The sequence below is a fragment of the Lepidochelys kempii genome, chromosome 8 (assembly GCF_965140265.1).
Source record: "Lepidochelys kempii isolate rLepKem1 chromosome 8, rLepKem1.hap2, whole genome shotgun sequence".
Classification (NCBI taxonomy): domain Eukaryota; kingdom Metazoa; phylum Chordata; order Testudines; family Cheloniidae; genus Lepidochelys; species Lepidochelys kempii.
Genome location: NC_133263.1, coordinates 59,581,726 through 59,600,374, shown reverse-complemented (window position 1 = coordinate 59,600,374; position 18,649 = coordinate 59,581,726). Strand labels below are relative to the sequence as shown.

At 39.1% G+C, this 18,649-nt stretch overlaps 1 protein-coding gene across 3 annotated transcripts in view; it reads left to right on the top strand.

Moving 5' to 3' along the window:
• The window catches only part of BRINP3 (BMP/retinoic acid inducible neural specific 3), a 290,676-nt gene that overhangs the window by 218,708 nt on the left and 53,319 nt on the right, over window positions 1-18,649 (top strand). For all 3 annotated transcript variants that reach the window (XM_073356709.1, XM_073356711.1, XM_073356710.1), the window contains exon 7: window positions 17,472-17,694. In XM_073356709.1, coding sequence (XP_073212810.1) covers window positions 17,472-17,694 — 223 coding nt within the window. The remainder of the gene's footprint in view (window positions 1-17,471; window positions 17,695-18,649) is intronic.

Below are 18,649 nucleotides of genomic sequence, written 5' to 3'. Positions count from 1 at the left end.
GCCACACTATTTTCAGACACCATCTTGGATATGCTGTTTCATCTAAGACCGACATAAAAGCTTTCAGGGGTTGATTCTCAAAAGCTCTAATGGTAGTTAGGTGCTGAGCACTCACTGAAAGTCAATGAAGTTTAGATACCTAATTGCCATTTGTGCCTTTGAAAATCTGCTCCTTAAATCCTCTTGTCAATTACAGAAGCCTGAAAATGAACCATAATGTATACTTCCAAACAACATGGTTCACAAAATCATGCTCTAATATTTTAAAGCACATATTTCTACAGTCTTGTAGAGATTTGTCATTAAGCCAATTATAATGATAAAGTAGTTGCTAAAGTCAGAGTAATAATAAATGAGTGCTTTAATTTGTAAAAAGCAAATATAGGATCAGCCTTGTTGGTGATCACCAGGTAAGCAGGTGAATCACTCTCTCAATTTGAGAGAAAGGTGTTTTGTTGTTGACTCCTATCACAACAAAGGAGGTTCTGGGTAAAATGGTAAAACAACAGCATGGAGGAAGATTATGTTTAGTGGAGTGAGATTTGCGCTAAGGCTCACTTTCAATAGGCAAATCCCTGCTGTTTCTATAGAGGTTCTTATCCCACCCTCATCTCTGTAGTATCTCAGCTTCTTCCAGTACTGCATTATGCAGTGTGACTAACATCACCTGTTGTTCTCCCATCCTCTCCATTAAGGAAGCACTTTTACGTGTGATTACTGTGTGTCGGATGTTTGTTGATGGATGACTCTCGTGAAGGGTCAGCAAGGCTAAATTTGGCCTATAATGTTTAGCTTTTACCATTCTTCAGTTTAGTAGAAAAATCCAGTACAATTTTGTTTTTCTTTTACTTAAAGACTACCCTCACCCACAATAAACTGTTGATATTTGCTGTTTCCTTGGGTGTAGTTTACTCTGAAAATTATCTCAGTAAAAATGGGCACCGTGGGATTCAATAGCTCCAAATCAAATTAGCTCAGTTTAGATTTGGTTTTCCCCCACAGCTGCGAACCCTTCAGAGTCTGCCTGTGATGTGGACTCCAGTTTGGGTTTGTTCTTTCTCCTATATCATCACTGGTAAAAAGAGACCCTAAATTCCAAATTATGCCCTCAGTAGCTCACATGCAGCCTCATTCTCTTTAATTTGTAGTAGTCATGCTTAACATATTTCCAGATTACCTTTAGCTAACAACTAGTTTAAAATTATCTTGATATTTTCAGTATTTCATGTGCTTCCCTTGGTAGTGGGAAAGATTATATAGGAAAATGTCTGAAGGTAACTGACAAGTTTAAGATGTGCCGTTCTACAGTGTGTCCTCATTTGCACTTGTCCTATCTAATAAGAAGTAATGGGATTGTAGAAGCATTACTGAAGGCATAATTTAGAGACAGTGGGGTTGCACAGATGTCACTATGGGTACATTTTTATGTACAGTCTATTGTGCTGATGCAAAGGAAGGAGAGCACCCAGTTTAGCTTTCAGATCACAGGCTGAATTTGCAGGGCTAATAGCTAGAACTAAATACATCTCCTTGTACACTGAGCAAATTTGATCTGGAAATAGTAAGACAATGCATTTGGAATCCCACAATACTCTTTGCAAAGAAACACTTTTCTCAACAGAAGTGTTTTTGTACAGTAGCTTGATGATCCACTACTGGCTTTTCAAGTACTCCATTTTAACTGGGAGAGAAAATGCTGCATAAACTTAATAAATCAAACTTAAAATTAAAACTGGAGGGTGAAGGACTCCTTTAATCTATAAAGAAGACAGATTTAACCTTGTGCCATGATAGGTTATGTTATAATTGATTCAAAAGGGAGAAAGAATGTGTCTGTGAAAGATCCATGCGATCTCACAGTATTTAGGAGGTGTGATTACTTGCATCATTCACTCAGCGCCCACTGCCTCTCCTCTGACCAAAACAGACCAATTGTTAAATCAGAATTGGAAGCCAATTGCTATGCCAAGTGAGTCTCATTCTAAATTTTAATTGAAAGACTCATTGTGAAGAGTCTGAACTGAATCACTGGCAGTAGAAGTTCCTTGTTAAACATTGTGAATAAAGCCATTAGTCAATATGGTTCAATCCATTTGCCCCAGAGCTGTATAGCAGTGGTTCTTTTAAGATGGGGCTTAGAGCTTCAGGCTCAAGGGGAAAAAAAGCGTCAAGCCTCTTGTGTTCGTAATATAATTATTGTTTACTCTATTATCTTGCAAGGGTGTTAATTTGCCTCCCAGTAATTAGCTTCCCCATGTGGTTGTCAGGCAATTTAATCAATAGTAAGAACAGATATACCCAGATGTCATTGCTTCTGTGACCAATATTCTCTCCTCACCCCTGCGGAGGTGTCAGTGTTTTAATAAAGTGAACAGGTGCAACATACAGAATTTCTTCAGAACCAATTTCTAAATTGTTCATCTCATATTCCAAAAGTGAAAGGACAGCCAATCAGACTCTGACAACATAATTGCCTCATTTTCAACCCTAAAAGCATTATGTGCTTCCTGCTAGTTTAGCACTTGGCAAATCTACTTAAAGTTATGGAAGATGTTGTTTGCTCAGATAATGCTTAAAGTACGATGACATTGTAATGAAGGAGAAGGTTTCATCTAGTATGACTCTACATTAGTCCTGTACATGGTGGACATAAGTAGTTTCTTTGAAAGCTGGTAACAAATCTCACTCTTGGGACGATTCTAATCCATTCTGGCAGCCCTGAACTCAATATTACAAGAGATGTCATTCTTGTCTTCTCTTTCCTCTTTATGGAGATTGTCTCTTGTGATTTGTCATTTCTTAATCTTTTGTAATGTATATACAATACTTCTACATTCCCTCCTCCTCTCCCCCCAGTAATCTCCCCTTCCTTTTCTAGAACTATAGTTCTGGGACAAGTCTTTCTTTCTTTTTTTTTTTGTCTTGTCTAATTTAGGGCCAAATCCCAAAACAAAGACTGCAGGAGTCAGCCCACATGGTGCTCCCTGTAGGATCAGGGCCTTAGATTTTAATTTTTTGGAGGCAGAAGTGGTTATGCTTAAGTTTCTGGTTTTTAAGCACTATGTTAGTCTGCAACTTTATGAAAATTATATCTATGATGATAGCTGGGCAACACCCCCCTCTAAAACAAACAAACAAAAAAACCCAACAAAAACAGAATTTCCGTCCCATGGTAAATTCTGATATTTTCACATTTGTTTTCATTCCAAATTAGGACAAATAAGTCAAGACAGATTTGTCATAGAATGAAGAGTTCTTTTAAAAATCTGATTTGGAAGTGTTGAAACATTTCATTTTTGATATTGCCCATCAAAATTAAACACACATTCCCAAACAGAACATTTAATAGTGGGTTATTGAACTGAGTCCAGACATACTGTGCTGAGTGAGTGCTACTTTAAACAGCATCTGACTAAGATTTACAGTGTCTCCTGGGAGTTTCAGTTCTTGTTGTCCATGCTACCTCTCTCTCCACATTCTCTCCTATGGCTCAGGCTCCCTGTATAAATTACATATCCCATGATGCAGCTGCAACCATGTGACTCCCATGGTACACCACACTGCCAGTCTTAAGGAAACTGCAATGCATTATGAGAGATGTAGTCTGGCTAAGATGCCCAGTTTATAGGGAAGAATGGGTGGGGCATATGGAACTGGAACTATAGCTCCTCTGAAAAACTGCACAGTTTAGACAGAAGCAGTTTAATGTCAAACTAACTTGAAATGAAATGTCTCAATTCAGCTCAGACTAAATTATATGATTCAGGTTGTACCAAACTAAAACAAAAATGTTTTGTTTTTCATAATAGAAAAATGAATAAAAGAAGAGATCAAATGGAAGTTGTCCACAGAAACTATTATATAGAAATTGCATTTTACCAAGAAAAAAATTGTTTCAGCAGAAAACTTCCAGACACCCTAAAACAGCCATAATGTGACACATGAAATGGGCTGGAGAATTGAAATTTGGCTCAAGCAACACCAAAACTTCAAAATCTGTATTTTAAAAGGTTCAAATAACTTGGATAAACACTCCCTCTATCTTGCCTATAATCTGTTTTTCCAGGTAGCTGGTCCACAAACTTCTGATGGGTTGGTCATTTTCAAAGAGTGCTGGGTCATTCCATTCGATCAGAAGAATTGCAGTTCATCATGGAAAAGTCTAGACAGTGATTAAGGACATGCACACTTTTTAAAAAAAGCAGCCAGCCAAAAAATCTACAACAGCGAGAGGAGGAGCACCCACTCATGCCATAGTGTAGGATTACAGCAGCTCTGCCTCAACTTCTTCACCACACTCTTCAGCCTACTCCCATTATAGATGTGACTTGCCTTATGGCAAGTCATGTTAGAAAGAGTTCAGCCCCTTCCAGTGCAACAAAGTCCTTTATCTAGTGTCCAACAAACACAGAACAAAGGAATCTTTGGCCTAGCACAGTTTGGTATTCAGCCACCTTCCTCACCTTCCTTACAGAGAGTTAAGGAGGGGCAGTGGGGGGATATCTTTGGGATTACAGTGAGATTTGGAGGTTGGAGAAGAGCAGCAGGACAGAGAAATATAAGATGGTGGTTGAGAGAAGTGAAAAGGATCTGACCAGTGGTTTGTGTGAAAGATGAGAGATAGGAGAAAGATGTGAGAGTGTTCCTAACCTTTGATGAGCATCCAAACTTTGAAGATAATTTCTGAGTCAGACCTTTTCGTATTTGCATGTGACATACCATAGCAAAGGAGCTTACTGATTATCGTAGTCTATTTTAATTATAAAAATAGTCTAAAGAAAGTTGGAAGGATTTTGTTTACAGAGGGCCACGGTGCTGAATGCTTCATTCTAAGGTGGAACCCTTAAACTGTCAATGAACTCTGTGGGAGAGGAATCATAGAACTGGAAAGGACCTTGAGAGGTCATCTAGTCCAGTCCCCTGAACTCTTGGCAGGACTAATTATCTAGACCATTCCTGACAGTTTGACAGTTCTAACCTGCTTGTAAACATCTCCAATGATGGAGATTCCACAACCTCCTTAGGCAATTTATTCCAGTGCTTAACCACCCTGACAGTTAGGAAGTTTTCCCTAATGTCCAACCTAAACCTCCTTTGTTGCAATTTAAGCCCATTGCTTCTTGTCCTATCCTCAGAGGTTAAGAAAAACATTTTTTCTTCCTCCTCCTTGTAACAACCTTTTACATACTTGAAAACTGTTATCATGTCCTGTCTGTCTTCTCTTTTCCAGACTAAACAAAACCATTTTTCTTCAATCTTCCCTCATAGGTCATGTTTTCTAGACCTTTAATCATTTTCTAGACCTTTACTCTTTGTTGCTCTTCTCTGGACTCTCTCCAATTTGTCCACATACTTCCTGAAATGTGACACCCAGAACTGGACACAATACTCCAGTTGAGGCCTAATCAGAGCACAGTAACGCAGAAGAATTACTTCTTCTGTCTTGCTTACAACACTCCTGCTAAAACATCCCAGAATGATGTTCGCTTTTTTTGTGACAGTGTCACACTGTTGATTCATATTTAGCTTGTGATCCACTATGATGCCCAAATCTCTTTCCAAAATACTCCTTCCTAGGCTGTCATTTCCCATTTTGTATGTGTGCAACTGATTGTTCCTTCCTAAATGGAGTACTTTGCATTTGTCCTTACTGAATTCATTCTATTTACTTCAGACTATTTCTCCAGTTTGTCCAGATCATTTTGAATTTTAATCCTATCCTCCAAAGCATTTGCAACCCCTCCCAGCTTGGTATTGTCCACAAACTTTATAAGTGTTCTCTGTATGCCATTATCTAAATCATTGATGAAGATATTGAACAGAACTGGACCAGAACCGATCCCTGTGGGACCCCACTCATTATGCCCTTCCAGCATGACTGTTATCCACTGATAATTACTCTCTGGGAATGGTTTTCCAATCAGTTATGCACCAATCTTATAGTAGCTCCATCTAGGTTGCATTGTTTATTTATGAGACGGTCATGCGAGACAGTAACAAAAGCTTTACTGAAGTCAAGATATACTACATCTACCTCTTCCCCTGCTATCCACAATGCTTGTTACCCTGTCAAAGAAAGCTATCAGGTTGGTGTGACAAGATTTGTTTCTGACAAATCCATGCGGATTGTTACTTATTACCTTATTATGTTCTAAATGTTTGCAAATTGATGGCTTAATTATTTGCTCCATTATCTTTCCGGGTACAGAAGTTAAGCTGACTGGTCTGTAATTCCCTGGGTTGTCCTTATTTCCCTTTTTATAGATAGGCACTATATTTGTCTTTTTCCAGTCTTGTGGAATCTCTCCCATCTTCTATGATAAATTGCTAATGGCTCAGATATCTCCTCTGTCAGCTCCTTGAGTATTCTAGGATGCATTTCATCAGGCCCTGGCGACCTGAAGACATCTAATTTGTCCATTTAATGTTTAACTTGTTCTTTCCCTATTTTAGCATCTTCTGATCCTACCTCATTTTCACTGTCATTCACTACGTTAGACTTCCAATCACCAACAACCTTCTCAGTGAAAACCAAAACAAATAAGCCATTAGGCATCTCTGCCCATTTCCACATTTTCTTTATTATTTTTTCCCCTCATTAAATAATGGGCCTACCCCGTCCTTGGTCTTCCTCTTGTTTCTAATGTATTTGTAGAATGTTTTCTTGTTACCCTTTATGTCTCTAGCTAGTATTATCTCGATTTGTGCCTTGGCCTTTCTAATTTTGTCCCTACATGCTTGTGTTTTTTGTTTATTTTCATCCTTTGTAATGTGACCTCGTTTCCACTTTTTGTAGAACTCTTTTTTGATTTTTAGATCATTGAAAATCTCCTGGTTAAGCTAGGGTGGTCTCTTTCTGTCTTTCCTATGCGGTGGGATAGTTTTCTCTTGTGCCCTTAATAATGTCTCTTTGAAAAACTGAAAACTGGCTTCAATTGTTTTTCCCCTTAGATTTGCTTCCCATGGGATCTTACCTATCAGCTCCCTGAGTTTGCTAAAGTCTGCCTTCTTGAAATCCACTGTCTTTATTCTGCTGTTCTCCCTCCTACCATTCCTTAGAATCATGAACTCTATCATTTCATGATCACTTTCACCCTAGCTGCCTTCCACTTTCAAATTCTCAACCAGTTCCTCCCTATTTGTCAAAATCAAATATAGAACAGCCTCTCCCCCTGGTAGTTGTCTCCACCTTCTGAAATTAAACAAAAAGTCTCCAATACATTCCAAGAACTTGTTGGATAATCTGTGCCCTGCTGTGTTATTTTCCCAGCAGATGTCTGGGTAGTTGAAGTCCCCCATAACCACCAAGTCCTGTGCTCTGTATGATTTTGTTAGCTGTTTAAAAAAAGCTTCATCCACCTCTTCTTCCTGGTTAGGTGGTCTGTAGTAGACCTCTACCATGACATCACCCTTGTTTTTTACCCCTTTTATCCTTACCCAGAGACTTTCAAAAAGTCTGTCTCCTATTTCAATGAGAGCACTCATGTTACAGGTAGTGCCATGTATACCTCAAGTTTAGTCCCTAATTGGGTGATGAGACTCTACCCTTAATAGAAGTGCTGAATTCTCTAACATCTTCCCCTGCATCTGAGCTCCAGTCAATGCAAGGGAGGGTGAAGATCTAAGAGAGCCAGTTACAGCTCCCTGATTCTGCATCAATTTGACACTTAAATCATCATGGGGGCTACTGTAATTTACACCACCTCCATATGGTCCAAAAGAGATCCTATACTTGTGGAGGACCAGTGCACTGTACCCCACCCTACACTTCCCTCCAACTGACACTCTGATATGCACATCCCCTGACATTCTTCCTCCAGTAGGGTTGCGGGAGGAACTCCCAGCACAGCAGTTGCCCCAACAGGCTTATGCTAGTGGAGAGAGTTCCCCACTTGCCATTTCTGGCAAGAATCCAGCTACTTTGCGCCTGAGCAGCACAAACTGACCAGATCATACCAGATAGTTTGTTCCTATGATTTTTAACACTTATTCTAAATCCCAGCTTCATGTCTGGTCCATCCCTTTCACAGTACACACGTTTGGTTCCTGTACTTAGGCCTTAAGAGAGTAAGAAGAGCGAATTATTTCATTACACAGCGGGCTGAATGATTTACACAATCCCATTTAAAGTTCACCTCTGCTACCTTTTCTGTGGAATAAAAACAAAGTCATTTCAATCCAAGGTTGTATGGTTATATGTTTGTATGATATTTTCTTTTTACAATATATATTTCTTGTAACACTGCTGCTACTTCTTTAGATGAATTAATGTATATCAAACAACTAAAATTAATTGGAACATAAAAACAAATATATATATAATTACTGCTTTGTTTTTCCTGGGCCGTTAGAACAGAGTGAGTCATTAATTTTTTATTATTATTATTATTATTATTATTTTATTATTTAAATCTCTAAAGTCTGGACAATACTGGAACAGCATTTTATTGGATATTTACAGTATTTGGCCATTTGAATTATCAGTTCTATTGCACATCAGTCCCTTACACAAAATTTTGGTAGATTTGTGGTTCGGAATTTCAATTTGATGCTTCCATTGGTGTTTGACCAACTACAACATTTATTGCCCTGATTATAATTAAAAGTATTATGATGGGGAAAGGAGTTCTATTGCCATGGTCTTCTTGTCAGAAGAGAGTTTTAACATGCAGTGCTGTTATTTGAAGAATAGGCCGCACTGCTGGGGATTTTGAAATTCTCTACCACGGCTCTTGATCATGGACTTTGCTGAGGCCACAGGTGCCTGAGGTAGAGTCAGATTTCTTGAAGCTCAGTTCCGTGCTTTAACCTCAACTTTCCGTGCTCAAAATCCTCCGTGTTCTCAAATGTGCAACTTTAAATAGCTTTATTTAGCTTGGGTGAAGAGATAGGGTAGTATCAATTTCCGTTCTTAGTTTGTAATCACGAAATAAACAGTATTGGTAGTCAACAATACTCTTGTTGACAGCACAGACATAAAAGATTTAGGACTGAAATGGCCATGGAGGAGGAATATTCCTATCGGGTTAGGGTTGAGGCATATTGGCAGTGCAGGGTTGGGTGACCTGCTTTGCTGCTGGCCACATCCACTACCTCTACTGTGAATAAAGGACTGTAGTTCCCAGAGGTGTTTGCCTAGTTAATAAGGCCTACATTCACAGCAACCAAAATACTGTGATCTAAAGGTTTCAAGAATATAAGCTGGAGCAAGTTCATTCCTAGACAATTCTGGATTTCATCCCTCTAGAAAGGAGAGGAGAGAATCCCTGAAATCACATCAGTAGCTTTAAACACCTTCTCCTTTTGGACTTGACTCCTGCTCATTTGCACACTGTGATCCTATTAATTATTTTAAACTTATTTTAAGGAATTGTCTCTCTCAACTAAACTTAAATGGGATTCACATTAAAATCAGACCTAGATAAATTAAGACTAAATAAACTGACAGATAGGGCATTCCAGAGGGTCCATGGGGAGTTGAATGTATCACAATGAAAACTTTTATTTTCATATAAAATTACAAGACCCTTAGCTATTGAAAGCCAGGAATCTTGGGATATGTATTCAAAGCTATATCTCTGGAACTAGATCACCTGAGGGAACCATTCCATGAGGGGAGACAACACTCAGTTTAAGATGGAGCAGGGAAGCCTGGTCATGAGTGATCATTCCAGGGTAGATTCTCAGTTTGACAGACAGCAGGATAGAGAATTGAGTTACCCTGGATAAATATGAGGCTCTAGAAGCCACAGCAATCTGGGGCAAAATGTGGAATCACAGATTCTTTGAGTCTTCTGCATCTGCCAGGAATTAACTAGCAGGTGTTTTGATGTGCCCACATATAGATATGCCCTACCTTGCTGGATAGAAGAGACAACTTTGTAAAAGTGACCTTTCTTTGATGCACTGAGCAGAAGACTGAAAGTCTTCTGGTCAGATCAGAGGGTAGGTTTATTTCTGGAGTCCCATGGTGATGGAAGATGAGATGTAGCAGTCTGATGAAGGGGCTGTTTGATTTGACAAGAGCATCTGCAATGTGTCTTCTAATTTTCCATTAACAAACTGGCAACTAGAATTATATTGTGTGCTGGCATTCATGCCAAACATTACATGTTTGCAGTGTCAGAGAGAAGATACTGGTTTATGTGTTGATACAGAAAACATGGCTGCTGAAATGGCCATTTGAATCAACAGAACCTTTTGCAGCGCTACATAACTGATGCATACACAATCATTTTAATGTCCAGAGGATTACTTATATTTGCCATTCAAAGAGATCCCAAATTTTTCGGTATGATGCCCCTCTGCATGGGATCTCTATTCAAGGATGGAGTCCGGTGTGCCACTACCACATGGCAGGATTGAATTTGGAAGTCCAGTCCTACTTGGAGATTTTTGCTGGATTGCCATGATCTCTGACATATCTCAAAGTCTGTCTTCACTGGGATCTTAATGGTAGCTATGGTTGTCCAATGGGGAAATTGCTGAGGACCAACTGAATCTTGTTAATGCGTTTTAAATTCAGTGAATTCACAATATTGTATGGTGCCAGAGCAGAATATCCTCCTCACAGTGATGTTTATTGCTGAACTAATCATCCAGATAAAGAAATCTGTGCACTTCTTGCCTGTGCAAGTAGAACATGAGTACCACCATGAATTATATGAGCATGACCAGGGCTGATACCAGCCAAGAGGTGAGACACAGATGAAGTGCCAATATCAGCATGTGGTAGAGACAGATTTTACTGACAATGTTTAAATTATAATACTGTCAATCAAGTGAAAACAAAGAATGTACATAAGTGTACATTCCATCCTTTACACACATTTTGTACATTTTTATTCACAACTTCTCTACTTATTGAAAGTATTTTTGTTAGAAAAATGTGTCAGTGTTTTGAAAAGTGACAGAATAGACCACTGAAATTGCTGTCAAGATGCTTTAACATTTTTACTTTAACGAAGTATTGTATTGAAAAATGCATTTTTCTACAGAGCTACATTTACTGTGGATTGTTGTTTACAAGCAGCTGCCCTTCAATTTCTTCATTTAAATAAAAAAATCTAACCAACCTACACCCAAAGCTTATTTACATTACTGTAGCACTTGGGAGTCCTAGACCAGGACCCCATTGTGCAAGACACTTTAAGAGGAAATTTAAGTACAAGACAAACAACAGGTGTATACAGAAAGACAGATGAGGGCACACAGGAAATCAAAGAGACACTCAGCATGAGAGCCAGTGGTCTCAGCACACCAGAGGCCTAGCCATTGTCAATTTTTTTGCAGACAATACAGCAGAGGAGAGTTTTAAGGAAGGTTTGTAGGAGGATAATGACTTATTCTTGCAGAAAGGAGGAACTACCTGTAAACAAGTGTAAGGGACTGCATGAGAGAAAGCACAAAGGTACTTGCCTGAAAATTTAACAGGTGGTGATGGAGGGTGGCTTCATGTGTCTGATCAGAAGCTGGGAGGAACTTTCAATACAATTGAGGAATTGTTAAAAGTAGGAATGACTGCCTTCCAGTTTATTTTCATTTAAAGGGGGAACCCCTAGCAAAACCACACCCCAAACAAACATCTGTTTGATAAAAAATTCTGAAACTGATCAATGAACACACCTTTTCAGTTTGTGAGAGATTGTTTTAACTCATTTTGTGGTTGTTGTTTTTCTTTGTGAAGATTGGTTTTAAGAAATAAAAATTCTGCTTAGTTTAGACTTCTTACACGAAGCCTGAACAGAAGCAAGTCTTTATGGTATTGTTACATTATAATTTACAGAAAGTGGGTTGATGCTGCAAAATGAAACTATTCCAGATTGGATATCAGTGCTACTCGAAATATAATATTAAAACACAAACTATAAGTTAATGAAGGACCAGATCCCCAGCTGCACTCATTTATACCACTTGAGGATCTAGCAAAAACTTTTTTTCTGGTTTGTTTTGTTGTGAACCACTTTTTTTTTTTCTGGTAAAGCATGAACCACTACCACCACATTCAACTAGCATATTGTACCTACCCATTGTGTTTTACCTGCTCTCTCTCTCTCACTCACACACACACTCACACACATATAGATTTCTTCCTGGCACCTTCTGAATTTTGCACATCCCCTCAAAATCACAGGACCTCCCTGTCAACTTCTTCCTAGGACTGGCCAAGGTGGTCTAGGAGGAGGAAGCTGGACAGGGAAGTGAGAGGTACTCTGGAACTGTGGGGCCTATTTCATGTCCCTTGTCCTCTCATGTCTCTAGGTAGAGTTCCTCTGGGTAGTGTCCATTGGCTCCTCAGATGCCTCTGAGAAGTGGTGGGTGCTATCCAGGGGGTCTTTGTTTGGTTTCTCCTGATTTTCAACCTTTAACTTCACTTCCATTCCTGTTTTCTCCTTCCATAGAATCATAGAATATCAGGGTTGGAAGGGACCTCAGGACGTCATCTAGTCCAACCCCCTGCTCAAAGCAGGACCAATCACCAGCTAAATCACCCTAGCCAAGGCTTTGTCAAGCCTGACCTTAAAAACCTCTAAGGAAGGTGATTCCACCACCTCCTAGGTAACCCATTCCAGTGCTTCACCAACCTCCTAGTGAAAAAGTTTTTCCTAATATCCAACCTAAACCTCCCGCACTGCAACTTGAGACCATTACTCCTTGTTCTGTCATCTGGTACCACTGAGAACAGTCTAGCTCCGTCCTCTTTGGAATCCCCTTTCAGCTATCGGAAAGCAGCTATCAAATCCCCACTCATTTTTCTCTTCTGCAGACTAAATAATCCCAGTTCCCTCAGCCTCTCCCCATAAGTCATGTGCTCCAGCCCCCTAATCATTTTTGTTGCCCTCCACTGGACTTTTTCCAATTTTTCCACATCCATCTTGCAGTGTGGGGTCCCAAACTCGACACAGTAGTCCAGATGAGGCCTCACCAATGTCGAATAGAGGGGAATGATCACGTTCCTCGATCTGCTGGCAATGCTCCTACTTATACAGCCCAAAATGACATTAGCCATCTTGGCAGCAAGGGCACACTGTTGACTCATATCCAGCTTCTCGTCCACTGTCACCCCTCGGTCCTTTTCTGCAGAACTGCTGCCTAGCCATTCGGTCCCTAGTCTGTAGCAGTGCATGGGATTCTTCCATCCTCAGTGCAGAACTCTTCACTTGTCCTTGTTGAACTTCATCAGCTTTCTTTTGGCTCAATCCTCTATTTTGTCTAGGTCCCTCTGTATCCTATCCTTACCCTCCAATGTATCTACCACTCCTCCCAGTTTAGTGTCATCTACAAACTTGCTGAGAGTGCAATCCACCCCATCCTCCAGGTCATTAATGAAGATATTGAACTGATTGTTTTCCCTAGCAATCAGTTATAGCCTGGATTTAGGGTTCCTCCCCCTTAACTAAGGGGGTGGTTCTTCAGTTATGGGAGGGCCTAGATCCTCCTATCTCAATACTATAAATAGTATGTATATTAATTTCAGTTCTAATATAGATCCAAGAGGAGACGGAAGAGGAAAGAAGCTTTAGTCTTTTTTTTCCAGGGAACACTGAGATAAATCCACACTTAAATAAATGGGAAAGGACAGATTAAGGACCTGGGAAAAATGTGACCTTCTCTATGGTATTAGGTGCTGAAATACCTAAACATGAGTTCAATATCTCACTTTGTTTCTCAGTGACACTCTTTCTCCTACCCCCATTCATGTTTTATTATATGGGCCTGACCCTACCTTGGCTTCAGGATGTGAGATGTTCCCCTTAGGGGTTGTGAGGGGCCAAGATTCTTGATCCCAACTCAGTTATACCCCTGGCCAAAGGGCCACAGCTAATCAACCAACAACATCTCTGTGTTCAGTTACTATACGGAATCAAGGGGAGACTACTACTAGACTTTGTCTAAGAACATCTTAAAAGAAATAATTTGACATACATTGCAGGACCCGGTTCTGCTCCTCTTGAAGTTAGCAAGAGCAGGACCAAGCTCTTGGAACAGTATCTCATAGCATTTCCAGCTTAACTGGAAGCAAACTATATAGGAATCACATGAGAGAGCCGATTCTGGTCTGTTACGCCAGTAGCAATTCTTTATGCCTGATTCTCCTCTCACACTGGCATACAGTTTCTTCTCAAAGTGGAATTGAGAAACAGTCTGGAAAGGTTCCAGTAAGCACCCAGGCTCATCAGTCACTAAATCAAAAGTTTCAGAGTAGCAGCCATGTTAGTCTGTATCCACAAAAAGAACAGGAGTATTTGTGGCACCTTAGAGACTAACAAATTTACACATATTGAATCTATTTCCCTATGTTAAGTATCCTCACACCTTCTTGTAAACTGTCTAAATGGGCCATCTTGATTATCACTACAAAAGTTTTTTTTCTCCTGCTGATAATACCTCATCTTAATTAATTAGCCTCTTACAGTTTGTAAGGCAACTTCCACCTTCTCTGTATGTATAAATATATCTTCTTACTATATGTTCCATTCTATGCATCTGATGAAGTGGGCTGTAGCCCATGAAAGCTTATGCTCTCATAAATTTGTTAGTCTCTAAGGTGCCACAAGTACTCCTGTTCTTTAAATCAAGTGTGCAATTTATAGTTAGGCATTTTCATTCAAAATACCAGGAAATTTTTCAATGTGATTTAAAATCATTACCTGAACATTCTGCTTCAAAGACTAAATAATTCATAGGAACAATGCACTGGTTTGTTGTTATATATTTTTCTTCCCCATGAAGCAGACTGGGAGAGGAAACTCACAAGAGAAGATTGCCCTTCCCCATCCCAACACATGGACCAGGTGCTTTCTGTGAGGAGTTCTCCTATTCCCTATCAGAGGCCATGTTGTGGAGGATTTTAGTTCAACCACAACTTTTTTGGGGTGGTATTAAAAGTGTTTGTAGTCTTTGCTAGCTCTGTGTGTAGAATGCTAATCAGTGCATTCAACAGCACACCACACTTTGATGCTAACACTTAAAATCCAGCAAAATGGCTCTGGATATTGGTTGGAATGTGATATTCAGGTTGTTTAGGGAAACATTGGTTCCCATTGTTACTATTTTATTCCCATTGTTGTCAAGCGTACAATATGTGTGATGTCTAGGTGTTTATATACTGCTAACTATGAATGGCTTGTTAGCATCGCAAACTATCAGGTATAAGTAATTTTTTTATAGCTGGTCAAGTAAACTATTTTGATTAACCTTTCTAACTTTATTTTCTATTTATAGACCATTTGAATGTAATATAACATTTCGGTGGGGATGCATGACTATCTATTGAAATGATATCACTCTGGAATTATACATTAGCTGATAATCTAGTATCATGTTCTACGTATATCTAGGCACTTGTATGGCCACCTAACGCTGTAGTGTGATATATTGTGTTTATTCGAAGATGATTACAGTATTGCACTCTCATGGTTCATGATGTGAGACTGTCCTCATATCTGAAACAGATGATTTTGGGGTGGGGTGGTAAGGCACTGTATAACCATATTACTTTTCTCTGTCATACAATACAGGGCTGTTTAACATGATAGTAGAGGGTACAGCGACAGTGCAGGGCAGTGATAATTAAGTAAGCAAATGTATTTTCATGTTGGAAATGGTATTGTATTTTGCAATTTTGTATTGCAAGTTGAGCATAGAACTTTCTTGTTTCTTGTAAACAAATTGTAGGACTGCAAATAGACCAAGTTCCTTACAGAAGGGATCATAGCAGTGTGAAAACTTAAAAGAAATTATGATGATGTTGTTTTCTCTATTTTTCAGCAGTAAGAAACTAAGCTTAAGTAGAAATACAAATACTTACTAGTAATGGAAGGTAAATTATAGTTCTATGGTTAAAGCGTAGGACTGGTAGACAGGAGAACTACTGGGCCAGATCCTTATCTGGTGGAATCAACATAGCTCCATGGAAGTCAGAGGAGTGATGCTGATTTACACTAGCTGAGGATCAGGGCCTCTATTCTTTAGTTCTGCCAAAGGGGATATTTTAAAGCAATGCATAGTTAAACTTATTTGCCTGTCACTTGCTTTCCATAATTTATCTTTTTGTGTTCTCTTAAGTTATGACAATGTGTTTGCATAAGAAAATCCAGTACTGAAAATTTACTATTCTTAAACCTACATCATGCCAAAATGTTGATGCCCATTTCCATGCCCTAGATTGTGATCCTATAACTAGAGCAGGTCTGAATTTCCCTCTCTCCTCCCCATCACCCCACGCTACCCCAAAAAAGAAGTTTGGTAAACTAACCAACAAGCAAAAAAATGCAACAGTTTTCTATGAGGGACCAGATATTTTCCTCAAAAACCAAGCCATTTTCTGACAAAAAATAGGATGGGTGTTTTTTACACCAGATGTGGTTGTAACTAAGGTCCCAGCCCTGCAAGCTACTCCATGAAGATAGACCACTCTACTATGCAGACCCATTGCAGTCAATGGGGGTTCTGTTCTGGAGCTGGGGTCAACCCAAATTTGTCAGGTTAAGGAGTTGTGGTGGGAAAATTATGACTTCTGTGTAGGACCAATCTGACAAAACATGGATTGTCAAAAAACAGTGGGAAGATGAGGGAAATAGACACCAATATATAGAACAATGGTGGTAAGGGGAAAGCACAAAATTACATAAGAGTACAGTATTTAAGATCTTTTGTAACATTAAGGTCCCTTTTAAAAAGGAAATAAGGGATGGTCTAAGTTCTACAAATAAGCATCTGGATCCCACTACTCATGTGAATAATCCCATTGACTTCTTATTATCTAAGGTACTTGTATGGCCTGCATTATTATATTATAATGTTTGAGTCTCTCTCAGTCTTCAGTGTATTTATCCTTACAACATCCTTGTGAGGTATGAAAATCCTGTTCTCCCCATTTTACAGAAGGGGAACTGAAGTTCAGAGGGAGCAAGTGACAGGTTTTTAAAAGGACGTTTAAAGATGCAGATAAGCACCTAATGGGATTTTCAAAAGGTGCTTTTCAACTAGGCACCTACTGCCTCTTTGACCACCTAAATACCTTTAAAGATCTGGCCCTAAGTAACTTGCCCAAGGTGACACAGAAAGGCTGTGCTAGAACAAGGATATGAACCTAAATATTCCATACCTAAGGCTAGTGCCTTAATCACTGGACCATCCATTTCTATTCCTTGTCTGAATAAAACTGTGTGCCCTGAAATGTTTTCAAAACCAGGTCCTTTATTTGGATATAAGACAGCCTGATTCTTATTTACAATAAGGCACCTTTTTGTTACCAAAGTGGCGAATAAGGATCATGTGTATTTACTCTTAATTATGTTACTATTTATGTAATTTATGTTATTGTATCATTGTCATCTAGTTGTCATTGGTAATGCAATTATGTTTTATTGTAAAATGATACATTTTGCAGCCAAATATAACTTAATTTGTGTCCAAAAAACCCATAGATACATAATTACAACACATTGAATCTTGCCATTTTTCAGATGAATTCAAGTTCTTTATGAAAAGGCTGCCCATGAACTATTTCCTCAACACGTCTACCATAATGCATTTGTGGACAATGGATTCTAATTTTCAGCGTCGCTATGAGCAACTGGAAAACAGCATGAAACAACTTTTCCTTAAGGCACAGAAAATTGTACACAAGCTCTTTAGCCTAAGTAAGAGGTGCCATAAACAGCCACTCATCAGCTTGCCAAGACAGAGGTAAGAAATGCTGTGAAAACCTGACATACTCAGGACATTGTTTTGAGACTGACGCCTGCTTAAAAGTACAGGTATGCTAATAAGTATAGTATACAACCTTTATAACCATAACAGCAAGACAATGGTATTGAGTCTTCTAACTTTTAATGCTGTTCTGGTCAGACCTTCCCAAAGGGGATGCCAAAATGAGAAAAGTAAAATGCAAACTACAACTGAATATCCTTGTGTATTACTGGAATCAACAAATCAAAGTAACATGCACCCCGCTCTCTCCCCCTCCCTCCACACACATCCCCACTGAGGTCAAATTCATCCCTCATTTGATCCATTAACTTCAGCAGAGTTATATCTACTCCTAGGCCTCCTATGTAATGCCTGAGAAAGTCAATGGAAGGACTTTCATTGACTTCAACAGGTATTTGATCAGGCCCTTATACCAGGTCTTACACAGGAGCAACCTATAATCTAGTAGAGAACAAAAAAAAAATAATGCAATAAAGTTACACCAGTAGAAGATTTGGCCTACTCTACTGAAGGGCAGTAGTGGACCTAAAATGAGCAGATTGTAGTATTATAAAAAATATAGATTAAAGATTAGATTTTGATTTCTCTTGTAGGAAGCCAGGAGGGATGTCCTAAAAATTTAGTATAACTAATAGGCTCTTTCTGTCAGAAAGTATTTCTATAGGGATTTCAATATGCAACGTATAAGAAATCCTAGTGCCACAGATGGAAAAGATAACTGCAAATATTTATTGTAACACTTCCTTGTGGAAAACAAAACAAAACTCAAGCCTCTTTCCTTGTCCTCCTATAGCTGGTTTCTTAACATTTTGCTTAGTTTTTAAAACTATGCCTTAGTTAGGAAAAAAAGGAAAAGGAAAAAAGTTAATTGAAATTGACTGTGTCTCCCCCTCCGCCCCCGGCTCTTGATTGAAGCAAAGAATCAAGGCAT